Source organism: Dipodomys spectabilis, unplaced genomic scaffold, assembly GCF_019054845.1.
Source record: "Dipodomys spectabilis isolate Male_0828 unplaced genomic scaffold, ASM1905484v1 ptg000157l, whole genome shotgun sequence".
NCBI classification, from domain to species: Eukaryota; Metazoa; Chordata; class Mammalia; order Rodentia; family Heteromyidae; genus Dipodomys; species Dipodomys spectabilis.
The window spans coordinates 4,868,797-4,883,129 of NW_024870834.1; the positions used below are offsets into that span (position 1 = coordinate 4,868,797).

General features: G+C 35.5%; 1 protein-coding gene across 1 annotated transcript in view; it reads right to left on the bottom strand.

The window, feature by feature from the left end:
- The window catches only part of Ppp4r4 (protein phosphatase 4 regulatory subunit 4), a 75,667-nt gene that overhangs the window by 24,377 nt on the left and 36,957 nt on the right, over positions 1–14,333 (bottom strand). The window contains exons 4-11 of the mRNA XM_042692638.1: positions 11,453–11,600; positions 10,775–10,848; positions 8,899–9,005; positions 8,451–8,558; positions 5,160–5,281; positions 3,257–3,379; positions 1,651–1,820; positions 1,145–1,264 (exon numbers count right to left, since the gene is read on the bottom strand). Coding sequence (XP_042548572.1) covers positions 1,145–1,264; positions 1,651–1,820; positions 3,257–3,379; positions 5,160–5,281; positions 8,451–8,558; positions 8,899–9,005; positions 10,775–10,848; positions 11,453–11,600 — 972 coding nt within the window. The remainder of the gene's footprint in view (positions 1–1,144; positions 1,265–1,650; positions 1,821–3,256; positions 3,380–5,159; positions 5,282–8,450; positions 8,559–8,898; positions 9,006–10,774; positions 10,849–11,452; positions 11,601–14,333) is intronic.

Here is a 14,333-nt window from a genome sequence, read left to right on the forward strand (position 1 = left end):
AAGTAATTGTACCATTTCAGAGGAATATTTCATAGATGCTGTACAGTGTAAAAATATTTTTATCCATATCAGAAAAAATGGTATTTTGAAGGAGCAAAGAATATCACTCAACAGCCAAAAGAACCATAAGTGCCATTTATAATGGTGCTGCAAAGGTCCTGATACTTCCAGCTAATCCAAAAGTGCTGTGACATGGGAACATAGTACAAGGAGAAGGAAATAGTCTCACTGAAAACAAGATTTTGCTGCACTACTTAAAGGAAATATTTTGTAACGCTAATTATGAAGACATTTTTTAGGTGAATGTCTTGAAATTGGCAAGTTTCAGGTGATAGTGTTTGCTGTAAGTACAGCATCTGTGTGCTCCTCTGTTAACCTTAGAAATGGGACCCACATTTCAACTTCAGTAGTGAAAAAGTTAGTCACACCCATCATGAAAGTTTAAATTTACTTTTAAACAAAATTATGGAAAGAGGTAATAGCTGAATCTAAAAGCTATGCCCATAAAACACTGTTCATTTCTAGTAAAAAAATTACTAAATGCAAACAATCTGTTTCTCCAAGTTTATTTGTTCCAAAGCTGACACAGACACAGTATAAATACTACGAAGCATATAAAAAGTCTATTATGAGCCAGGCAAGGGGGCTGTAATTACACCTGCAATCCTATCTCTGAGAGAATCCTAAGAGTAAGAGGATCACTGCTGAGACCAGCTCTATCTGAGAAATAACTAAATAAAAAAGGGCTAGGGCACAGCTTATGTATTTAGAGTACTGGCCTAGCAAATGTGAGATCCTGAGTTCAAACCCCAGTACTACCACAAATGAAACTGATTTTTCTCCCATATCTACCACAATATCTGGCTTAAGGTAAGCACTTATTTTAGATATGCTGAACAAATAAGTTAATAAATGAACAATGAACACAATGTGTTTATGCAAATGGATTCTATAAACACACTAAAAAGGAGAAAATTATGGGAGTTTCTAAGGTAAGTTTTAGGACTAGGATATGAAAAAGGTATGGAATCTATATCCTGTAACAAATCTGTAAACTGAGGAAACAAATTGTTAAAAAAAAAAAAAGTATCCAGTACATAGAAAATTAGGCAAATGTACAGCAATATCAGTTCTTTAGACTTACTTCATAAAAGCAAATAGCAATAGTGTATCTGACTGGTACTTCAGGGTCATGACAAAGGCAGAAGAATGTAGAATAGAGTTCCATGTGGAAGTTTTTAGGATCAACAAAAACAATCATGGCCTGGTGGAGGTGGGAGGGAGGAGATGAAATGGAGGAGAGAAAAACGTGCATCAATGCCTAGTATTATAGTCATTTTACTTTCACTGAAATCAATGCCTAGTATTATAGTCATTTTACTTTCACTGAAATTATATCTTCCAATCGCAATTTAATCAGAAATCATTTTGGCAGATCTAAATGCATGCATATTTTTCTGATTCCTACATAGACAGAACCATAAATTCCACAGAACCATAAATTCCACTCAGAACCTCTGATACATACCAGATATAAAGTTAGGTAAACATCACGTGTCAAATATGGCAATTTTTAATGTGACTAGATTTGTCACAGACTTTAAAGTTATAATCAAAGTGCTCAGTGATCATAAATATGTAATTTATTACCGGTAAGTTATAAGCACAGTTCTTTCGTACTGAAGTGTACTTCTTCTCCTGCTCTAGGATTTGGGGTGGAACCTGGCTTTCATTGTGTCCATTTTCTTGTTGTAAACCCAATGTACAAAGTTTCTTATAAAACTCCAAAAATCTCAGGTGTTGATCTGGAGTAAAAGTTCCTAAAACAAATGTGAAGTTTGTGTTGAACATTTCAATTGAAAATAAATAAGAGAAAATCAAAGTACAACATAAATGTGTTTGGAACCAATCATTTAAAAAATGATTACAGGCTGGTAATATGGTCTAGTGGTAGAATGCTTGCCCTGGCATGTAGGAAGCCCTGGGTTCTACTCCTCAATGCCACATAATCAGAAACAGCCGGAAGTACACTGTGGCTCAAGTGGTAGAGCACAGAGAGGCTCAAAGATAGTGCCCAGTCCCTGAGTTCAAGCCCCAGGACTAGCAAAAAATATTTTTTAATTGTTACAGATAGTTCATAAATAAAAGCAATAAAAAGAGAAGAGCTATGATGGAGAAACCAGGTCATATTGTCTCACCCTATGTTCATTTTAATAATATTTAATGTCAATTTTACTTCTTACTTTTAGTTCTTTACAAAGCTGACCAATTCTTCAAATGTATCTGCTTAGGTAATATTTCCTGACTGAGTAGCAAGGCATGAACAGTGTAACATAACTATTCCTGACCAAGTCTGCAGTTTGAAGCAAACAAGTCACTACAATAATAACACTATGGCTATTTATACATATTATTATTCATTTATAGGAAATATTCTAAAGTTTCATGCAGAAAAGATTTATGAATATGTGTCTCAAAAGGTTTAAGGATTGAACCTGAAAGACGGAAAAGTCCTGGGACTTGAACTCAGGGTGTAGGTGCTATCCCTGACCTTTTGTGCTCAAGACAAGCAATCTACCATTTAAGCCACATCTCCACTGCAGGCTTTTTGGTTGAATGGAAATAAGAATCTCACAGACTTTCCTGTCCAAGCTTGGAACTATGACCCTCAGACCTCCTGAATAGCTAGGATTACAGGTGTGAGCCACTGGCACTCAGCTGAAATCCTAGGAATGGCTCCATGCTCATCAACCATGTTAGGGGGTTAGGGACTCATAACATACTGCAAAATATTTTTCAACTATTGACTAAATATTGGAAAGGTACATAAATAAAAGTATGTTACTCACAAGATTACAGTTAGCTAAGAACTAGACAGTATGTTCAAAATACCAGGGCTCAGGGGTGATATATGACTCTAATGGTCTTAACAATGAATGACAATGAAGGGCATGTTTACTATGCACTCACATATACTAATCTTCTATTACTGTACCCCCACTCACATGCTGGCATGTATAGAACATCCACAAATTTAAAGGGCCACACTTCCTTTCATGATGCCATTATCTTTCCAATGAGTTCTCTCAGTGACAAAGTCATTTCTCAGTGTGCTCTAAATTACATTTTCAAAATTCTAAGATTTCTTGAGACTTTAACATATCAGAAGACAGACGTTATAAGGGGCTGAAGTTCAGTAGCTAAATTATTTTGAAAAAGTTATTAACTTTCTTGAATTTCTTAGCATATATCTTACCGTATAGTCCATGGCATAGTTTTCCTAAGTAGAAAGATAAAGAAACAAGAATGGATTCATCCGCTTTGAAAGATTTTTCACAAAATGATTTCACTAAGGGAAGTATAGTTTGACTTCTGTCATCTGAAAAACAAAACAATATATTCTTTAGCTCCACTGGGCTACTCTATACATGTGAAAAACAGTTCATACACAGAAATTCGTATGTTAGCTTCAAAGTAATGGAAAATATTTGAAAACAGTAATGATGCAGGTCAAGTGGCAACTGAAGGAGAAGGAAGGGATGGAGTAGGGGGAGACATTATCAAAATATGCTAGGCCTGGCTCAAGTAACAGAGCTCCTACCTACCAAACTCAAGACCCTGACTTTGATCCCCAGTACCATCAAAAAATTAAGACAAGGTTCTGAGTCACAGCAGGTCCCAGGAACTTTCTGACACGTCCTTATATCATCTCTTGGCACGCTGCAGCTTATACTCACTGGATAATTTTTTAATTGAAAACAAGCTTGTAACATAATCTGTATATTCAATTCTATTGCTTTTACTTCTTACTTTTAGTTCTTTACAAAGCTGACCAATTCTTCAAATGTATCTGCTTAGGTAATATTTCCTGACTGAGTAGCAATATTTCTCTCTTTCAAATCCTCTCCAAAGTTCCTATGGTTTTCTTAAATATTTAGAAATATTTATTATATTTATTACTGCTCATTCCTATTATTATCATATTTCAAACCAATATATTGTTTTATTACATGACATTCATCCAACATTTGCTGACTTGTAGAAAAAGCATTGAAGTAAGCAACAGAAATTGAAAGGCAAATAATAATAAATAGTTCCAGAACTTGAGAAACAAACCAGCAAGGAAAAAAAACACTAAAAATAAAAAAGTAAGACAATGTGATGACCATTTTAATAGCTGGCCAGGGCAGAGATCTGACAACTTTTGCAGACTATCTGTCCCAACTACTCAACTCTCACTATAGCACCAAAACAACCACATACAACAAACAAATCAAGCATGGTATGTTCCAATAGACCTCACAGATGCAGTACAGGGCTGTCTAGGACTAAAGGTAGTAATTTTCCAACTCTTGGTATGTGGTATTTGGAAAGATGTCAGGGACGAAACCATAGTTGAACTGGGCACAATATGAGAAGAGAAGTCGGCTAGAGTTAAAATAGAGGAATGGGAATATCAGGGAGAATGCTAGTAGTATAATGGTTGTCACAATTGCAATGCTACAGCACAGACACAGGAGGAATGGGAAAGAATTGGAAGAAGGAAACCCTGGGCAGGGCCATGGTAACAGCCTACAACGGTATTGTAGGTAAGGAGGTCAAAGGTAATGCCAAACTGTCAGTTTTGTATGGAGCCTGGGGTGTCCCCAGTCAGTAAAGAGATTCATTAAATCACATATCATGCATTACAGTTTTTACTCCTTTGGTTCATCGTGTTATTTAAATGATTATTCATAATTACAATCCACATTGAATAATCTTTAGAGACTCTCTTAATTCCGATAAAATGTTAGTAATACCTGCGAATGTAATTTGGCAACTTACACAACTGAGTCTTGATACTGACTCCTCCAACTTTCACCCTATTAAGATGATTATATGTTTACTAATAGATTAAGTGCATACAGTCTAGGTACATTCAGTAGAGCAGTTAGTTATTTTTGTGACTTAATTCATATAACACTTAAATATCATATGAGACAAGTATGAAATGTGGCAAAATTAGATGCCATGAAGGTAAAGTTAGAGCACTAGATGCCAAATAAGGAAGACTCATCAAAGGAGAGATAGAGAGGCTCAACATTATCATTGAACTAAATATACCTTATTCCTTATCAGTGAAACAAGCATATGGAAAATATTCTTTCATAAAGATGTACCTGTATCAAATATGTCAAGCAGGTTAACCAAAGTTTCAAAAGCTGCAAGTCGTACACTGCTGCCTTCATCCCTAGACAGCTCTATTAATTCAGGGAGCACCACACTTTTTGTAAGTTCTGTCCTGCACAATAAGCGAGAGAAGAAAAAAAAAATCAAATTAACAAACCTGTAATAAGAACTTAAAAACATGTGACCTGGCTAGGTGCTGGGGAAAAAAAACACATAAGAAAGCATCATGATATCTTTACCCTGCAGGAGCCTGCAGAATGGTTGGGAAGACAATACAAATGTAAGAAATACTAATAGTAACTTCATAATGATGAAATCAGTTCTACTTCCCCTACTGTAGTATCGCCTATAGAGATTTTAGATGCCTTTACAGAGTTGACATTAAACTTTATAAATTGTACTATCATTTTCTACTTTATACAACTTCAAGAAATGATAAATCAGAAAAATTCAAAAAAACTTTAAGAACTGGCTAACCAGAAACATTTATCAGTAATTGTAGAAACTCAAAGCTTTCTGACCTAGATTTTAACGCATATATTTCCATTCACCTAAAACATGGCATTACAATAATTTCTATATAGAAGAATGATATTCCACATTAAATGTTTTACCTAACAAATTGAAATGTAACTGCTTTTAGGAAATATGTAAGATTTATAATATAATCACAAGTGTTTCCACTCATTTCCCAGAAGATAAACAGGAGGTCTAAGACATGACCAGTTTTCTTGGAATCAAGATGGAAGACCGATTCATAATTGACATAGATGTCTGCAGAGTACAAAGAAGTCGGCAGCAGATTATTTCTTCAGTCCTCAAATCCAGTTCTGGAGAAGTTTTCTTCCATGGTGACTGTGTGATGTTCTGTTACATGACATGATCCTTCATCATGGATATCAGCTATCCACATTTAGTCCATTCTTCCCTGACTACACTAGCTTTCTCTAGCAATTTCAAACAGTCATCTTCTGTATCAATGCATCTTCTGTATCAATGACTGCATACTCAGTCAGTTCCTGTTTACTATGTTCTTTTGAATTTTTCCATTCCATTTTTAATTTTTTTGGGGGGGGGTCTGGTCATAGGGCCTGAACTCTGGGCCTGGGCGCTATCCCTCAGCTCTTCAGCTCAAGGCTAGCCCTCTACACTTGAGCCACAGTGCCACTTCCAGCTTTTTTTCTTTTTGCTTATGTGGTGCTGAGGAATCGAACCCAGGGCCTCATGCATGCAAGGGAAGCACTCTACCACTGAGCCACCTTCCCAGTCTCTCCATTTTTAATTTTTAAGAAAGTATTTCTTAATTTAAAATAGATTTATTAAAGTTTTCCTCTCAACAACTTTGTCATCATCATAAAATTCTCAATCTCATTTTATATCAGGGAGATTTCAAAGAATTTTTTGGGACTGGTCACAACAGCTCCTGATAATCCTAACTACTCAGGAGACAAAGATTAGGAGGTTCAGTTCAAGAACATCCTGGGTAAAAAGCTGGTGATGCTCAAATGATCTGGTCATATAATACCAGCTACAATGGAGGCATAGGTAGAAGGACTGTGATCTCAGGCAGATTCAGGATAAAGCAGGGCCTTATCTAAAAAATAACTGCAAGCTAATTTTAAAAAATAACAAGCAAATGGGACTGGAGACATGACTCAAGATGTAGAGGACAGACATCACAATGCCCTGAATTCCAATCCAGGGACCACCAGTGGAAGGTTTTTTAAAATAAATCATTCACTAATTTTCTCTATTAGAGCACATCTTTAGCTGCTTGTCTTGTGGATTGTTATTTGAGGTGATGTGTGCCTATCTTTAGGTCACTGGGGGCATTACAGTGGACTTTACCCTGTTCTTCCTCCTCTTTTTCATTTCAGAGCCATGAGGTGCAGGCCTTGCCATGTGCTTCCCACCACAATGGGTTGCCTCATCAACAGCCCAAAAGGCAGAACCAACTATAGGCTACATCCTCCAAAACCTTTTCTTTTCTACAAGTTGGTAGTTTTAGATATTTGTTTCAGTATGAAAACAGAACTATACAAGTAGCAATCAGGTATCAGTAGTTTTTTTTTCAATGATCGCATCATGAAGTCCTGTAGTTATGCTCATAATAGGACAGAAGAATTCAAAATTAAATAAATGTACATATGATCAAGAAAATTAGTTTCTTGAATGGATTCTAACCAAGCTAATTTGATTCTTCAAAATTTTGCTTTTATAAATTAGACCTTAATATACATATATGTCCTAAATATACATCCTAAATTTATTTTCAGAACACTAATTTGAACACATTTAACCCTCTCATTTTTGACAGTAACAAAATGGCAAAAAAAATATTCAACGTTTTGATAAAGTGATGAAAGTAACAGTATGTTCTACCAGTTTCTGGTCCTGACCAATAAATACAGATTCAAGCAAGGCTAATAATGCTCTATACTGATCTAAACAGTGTCACTGAGGCTTAGAAGAACAATGGGGAAAAAAAGGTCTAAAACTCCGATGCTTCAACTGCTTAAATCCTGATTAGTAAGAGTGGCTACAGGGCAGTATCTTGTGCTTAAGCACTTGTGACATTTGAAGTCACAATAGGCTTAAATATCAGCTCAACTTTAAAAAAAATTAATAACAGTATAAAAGGACATTAAATCCACCATCCTAGTTTGTGAAATAAAGAACCAGATAAAAACCAGTGTAACTTTGAAAAGAAGAGGCACATATGTTTTCTATAACAATTTAGAGTCCAGAAAAGATTTCCTTAAATATACTTAAACTTGATATGATGTATGATTTACAGGAGAACAGACTGCCTGCCTGAACCTCTCCTACCTGAACTCCACAAAGAGCAAGAACAGCTACAGTAAGGGTGGAAGCCTAGAATTGTACCAGGATACAGAAAGGTTTCCAGGAGAATAATCTCACCTGAAACACAATTACACAGCCAGAGAATGACCAGCCAAAAGAACCGGTGACTATATCCCAAGCATGGCTTATACTGGAACATTTCCTTTCTTGGATCTAGGCATTTGGTATAGTAACCAAATAACTGAGGTGAGAAGGAAAGACGTTAATATGAATTGAATGTTAACACCACGCTAAGTGCATTGCCTTTTATCTCCTTGAATCTCCTTGAATCAAGAGGTTCTTATTACAAACATTTTGGGAGGTCACATAAAAAGATAGCTTTCAACAGCATGCTTTCATGGAAAATAGGGCCAGGATATATTTGTCTGTCAACCCAGAAATAATACTATGGCATAAGGAACTGAAGGTACACTTACCCAATGCCTTGAGCTATGGTTTCTAATTGCCGACACATACAAGATCGAACTTCATATTCTACATCTTGACAGAGTGATTTTACCAGGGGAAGTATTTCTCTTTTAATACTGAGGGAGGAGAGGAAAGAAACATTTAAATGTGTGAATGCTTTATATAACAATTAACATTTTTAAGCAATTATCATCAAAATCTTAAATAATTTTACTAAAAATACACTTTAAGGCTCTATAGTTTATAGTGCATATATGTTATTAAATTGAGATGCTCTATCAGTTACTTCTTAAAGATAACATGTATGATTGCTATATAGTTAACAATTAGATTTGTATTATTCCATACAACATGAAAGTTTAGCTATTTTAACCATATAGAATTCCCAAGAAGAAAGAAGTCTATAATTAAGAAGCATCGCTCCTAAGAAGACAAAAAAAATATATGGATACTTACGTATTGATATCAAATTTGTTGGTGAGCTTTCCCAAGATTTTGCAACTAACTAAACGAGACTGGATAGTTTGGGAAAGCTGTGCCTTGGAGACAAGTGGATTCAAAATCTGAAGGGAAAAATTAGAGAACAAATTTACAAAGGTTTGTATGTTATCACTGATCTCAGCTATTTTCTTCAAGGAGTATTTTAATGTTGTAAGTGATTTTAGAACTCCTGAACTGCAGTCTGAGATACATAGCTGTTCATAACCTAATCACTTTATGTTTCTTCTAGGCTAAGGTAAAGAAAATTATAAATGATAAATTAATAATTGGAGATCAGCATAAAGTAAAGCTAATGGGGAATTTTACAATGATGTGAATGCATGCAAAGTATAATTTGAACATTTTCAACAGAAAAAAATAAATTAGTTAGTTGTTCCTTTAACTTCACTTTTATTCCCTATAGACTAATTTTAATATTTGGATAAGACAGAAAACAAATTGTCTTTAGGCAATCCTGTCATTTGAAAAAAACATTCAAAGATAGCACTGTATCACATATATTAGGCACTCAAAAACCCAGTGGCATAACAGTCTGCCAAGAGCTGTGAAGATCAATCTAATTCTAGTCCTTGCTCCTTACCTTGTCCAAGTAACCTTGCTATTTCTCACCCCAGGTTTCTCATCTACTCAACATGGACATCAGAATACAGTTCTACTCTTCCATGGACTCTCATATATGGGTCACATGTTTCATTTCTTCTCAACCAAAATGACTGAATGAATAAATGTAATTAAAGCAAAAACTCTGAAATATTTTTTAAAAATCTTAAAAATTCACTGTCTAAAGTTAAGCCACAGTACACTGCATACCACCCTTCAAAATATACAAATAACAAATCTCTACATTATGTTTAGCATGTAAATATGCTAAATTCTAGGGGATGGCCAAAGAATGTTTGTATAAATTTGCTTTATATTTTTCCTATTCTGTCATCATGGGATAGATATACTTAATAATAATGAAAGTTAAAAGGCAAAAACAAATTGGGAATAATACCTAGCAATAATACTTGCAAGTATAACAAAAGACTAAAAAATAATGATAGGGGTGACATTGACTAAGATATGTTGTACTCACAAACTAACATATGAAGTTGAAATTGCTTTGTACCACAATTTAAAGATAATTGGAAAAAAAGAAAGACTGACAACTGTAACAGATAAATGGCGTGTATAAACAAAAGTTAAGGGATAGGATTAGATAATTCTAATTAAAATGAAATCCTATTTTTATCCCATCTAATCCTGGCAAAAGTCCCAGGAAACAGCATTATCCTATATCCTTAGTTAAGAGTTTAAGAACCTTACTGCCCTCTAACGCAATAGTCAATTTTCTGGAAGCTACAGTTTAAAAAATTGTCTGGAAAAAAGGCAAGTTCTATAGAGATGTTCCTTAAAGTTTTGTAAGAATAAAATTTAAGCCTAAAAGCAGCCTTAAATAAGTAAAATAGTGTGCAGTGACTATCAGTAAGTTAAGAAAAGAGAGAAAAATAATGTCATAAATAGATTCAATATTATCACTAACGTGGCAAACAACAACCATATATAAAGGAAAATTTGAAAAGAAATACATCAGGATTTGAAAAGTAGGCAGATATAGAATCATGATTTGTTTCTTCCTTCTATTTTTCAATTTTTTTATTGTTTTTATAAAAGTGATTTACAGCTTCAATAAGTCAGGTAATGAGTATATTTCTTTCTGGACAGTGTCACCTCTTCCTTCTATTTCCCGTATAAGTCAAATTCCCTACAAGGCTCATATTTTGTTTTCACAATGGGAAATATATTCCTTTTAAAAAATATTTATGAAAGAAATGGACAATAAATTTACCTCATGCCGTAGAGTTTCCTTGGGCAACACCTCTATCACAGACAGAAGAGTTTCCAGCCATGCGTTGCTGACACCTGAGAAACATAGGTACAACAGGCCCCCTTAACTGTCTCATTGCAAATACTATTTCAACTCACCCACTAGTAGGTGCAGCAGCACTCAATGATGATGTAAGAGCAGCATTTTTATACCATTCTGAGTTTCTCTCGTTTTTATCTTAGCTAACATTTAGAAAATTTTTAACTTGATGAGCTTGAAGGCGATATCCTGACCCAATGTATGCTGCTTTGTTGTAGCATTGTATGTATACATGTGTAGAATTAAAAATCCAAGAAAAGTATACAATAAATCAAAAGATGAACTACAGAGTCTTTAGATTTACAGGACAATGGATTTTGTGGGCTTTGTAGAGAGATTGCCATGACTACTTTAACTCATGGCTCAGCTCAGCCATTAGCCTGGCCTCCTTGAGATTTCCTCAGCAGACTCAAGACTGTAATCAGCCAGGCACCAGTGGCTCATCTGTAATCCTAGCTACCTAGCAGGCTGAATTCTGAGGATAGAAGTTCAAAGCCAGCCTGGGCAGGAAAGTCCATGATACTCTTATCTCTAATTAACCACCAGAAAACCAGAAGTGGTGCTGTGGCTCAAAGTGGTAGAGCACTAGCCAGCACTAACCGGTATCTCTGTGTTCCAGGTGCAGGAGAATGATCTGCAGGAAAGAGTGGGCATAGGTGTGGACTGGCACTGATTCTTCCTGCAGGATGGTCAGGAATGACACCGCAGCAGTTAATTGCATTTCCACGCTGGCAACATGCAGGACCTCCTGTACAATCAGAAAGAGTTTGCTGATCACAGAATGAGAGGTCAGGACATTATTTTCAAAAATCTCAGGATACAGAAACTAAATACAGTCACATCCCACAAATTGCCATTTACAGCCTTTAAGGAGATGCATTACTTGTTATTTAAGAGAATTGTATTCATATGTCTAATTAGGAATACATTAAGCCACAGAAATCTTAAATGCTTAAGAATTTAGGAATAAATGAAAACCATAAACAGTGTATAACCCTTCTAGTCTGTTATTGATACTATGCAGATGTTCTCTCAGTCACAATAATAATGACAAAGCTTAAGACAATTGCATGTGTATACTTCTGCTTCAGAAATAAACACTGTATGTTCTACTATAAGGAGGAAGAAACTAGAGAGGGCAAATATAGTTCCCTTCCAAACAACTGATAAGAACACAAATCACCATGCTGAAAACCATTTCCATCAATCCCCATTCACCATGTAATGAATTTTAAAATACATATCCAAATTTAAAGTCTACATTAGAATAGCTTTAATATGTAAAAAGTCAGAAAATAACTATGTTGGTGAGACAGAGGAAAAGAGGAAGAGAGAGTGTGTATGTGTATGTGTATGTGTATATAATATAAAGGCAGCTAGAAAGCATTTTTGTTCAATTATGGAAATTCCTCTTGTCCATTTCATAACTAATACAATAAAGTTACTAGAACATTATGATACTGATAGTCATAAAGTTCCATTTCTATGCTCTCAGGAAAATTAATCTGTATTACTTCCTTACATGTAAAATGTGAATTGTAGCACTATCTCTGTAATGATTTTAGCCATTTAAACAGCTTTTATATGACTTGCTGGCCCAGCCTATTGTCTATAATAAACATTTAATTAGTGACCACTAATTATCTTGTTCTATGCTACTTTTTTCTATGCTACTTTTAAATGTCTAGTAGGAATCTCACCTTATACACATCTTAGTCTCTCCCCTAAATCTGTTCTTCCTGTGGTCTTTTTCATCTCAGTAAGTAGTAAATTACAATCTGCCATTCTAGCTATTCAGTCCCCAAACTTTAGGGTCATCCTTAGTTTCTGCCATTCCTTCACTGGTCCTAATCACTCCTAAAGGAGTGACCTTCAACATAGATCTAGAATATGACTACATGTCACCTCTACCTTTACCACTCTTTTCCTAGCCACAATCATCTCCCTCCTGAACTTAATAACCTTTACCTATTCTGATCCTAAGACGGCCCCTCCAACAGCAAAAGAGATTTTCTTAAGATCAAAGACAGACCATGTCATCTTTCTGCTCAAAATTCTCCAATGTCTTTTCTTCTCACTAAAATCAATGTCCTTTTAGTGACTTTCAGGATGTGTTCTTGATTCCTACCTAGCCAAGATTTCTACGTAGTGGCTCCATGAGCTCTCTCAAGCTATACAAATAACATATTTTCAATGACTACTCCCCACCTTATGACCTTATTTTAAACTAAAAATGACCTTCTATAGCCCAGCTCTTGACACATCACCATCATCCAATACACAGCAGTTATTTGCTTGTGGCCTATCAAACACTTAAACATGACTGGGAGAACTGTTTGTTCACTGTTGTCCCACAGGCATGTCACAGGCATTTGGTAATTTCTGAACGACCAACCTCTCTTACTCTTTCACCTAAGCTATTTGCTCTTAGTGTTGTCTCCCCACTTCTCATACCTCCCAAAAGATGGCATCAAGATATTTTTGAGGTGAGTCCTAAAGATTGGGGATTGGCAGTGATAAAAAATAAAGCAAATGAATGTCACAGACAAGCATTCTCCATCTTCTTTCTGTGGTGTCTACAAGGAGCTATTCCTTCCGCACTCTGCCCCAACATCTTACCATGAATTGACATCCCATACCCAGACTCGTGCCTTCAGTATCTAGTCATCACCTGATGACTAGATACGGGAGACAACATGTCTAGTTTTACAGCAAAAGAAACATCTGAGCCATTAAGTATTTTGCCAAAGGCCAGTGCACTAACAACTGTCAACTCTTCATCTTAACCTTTTCCTTTCAGGAGTCAAACACTGCCTTCTTCCTCTCCAACCCTTCATGTCCATTTATCATGATTAAGACATAATCTAACCCAGTCCTGAGTCTTCATGGGGGGAATGTGGGAGACCTGGAAGTGGATGTTGCTGTAGTAAATATGAAAGACTATGGTGAACTACAGAGAGTCTATCACATATATGGGTGGCTTGGCTTGGTTCTGAGCTTTTGAATCATATGCACAAATGTTATTCTACCAGTTTTTTTTAACTAATAGTCAACTGACACATCCAAGAATTCTTGGCTGAGAGAAAAAGAGAAGGAATGATAAGGTATAAAAAATTGGTCTCTGAAACCCACCTTCCCATCTCCCTTGTTTTACTGTTTCCAGAACAAACCTTTGTTCCATACTAACAATTTGGAATCAGAAAACACTTTTAAGATATCTGATGTGGCCAGTATATATCGCTTACAGGTTTCAGAAATCAAATCTTTTATTTAGAAACAGAAAGGTCTTTGAAAAAAATATGTATAGATATTAAATTGTGAGACCACAGTGCATAGTCCAATTCACACAAATCCACTGTTTTAAGTTCCAATAGCTGTGTTCTGCCCCCTACAGTCATTAGTCCTGGGTTTGAACATATGCAACAGGAGGCAAAGAAGAACATGAAGAAATCTTCCACTTTATTCTTCTTATTGTGACTTA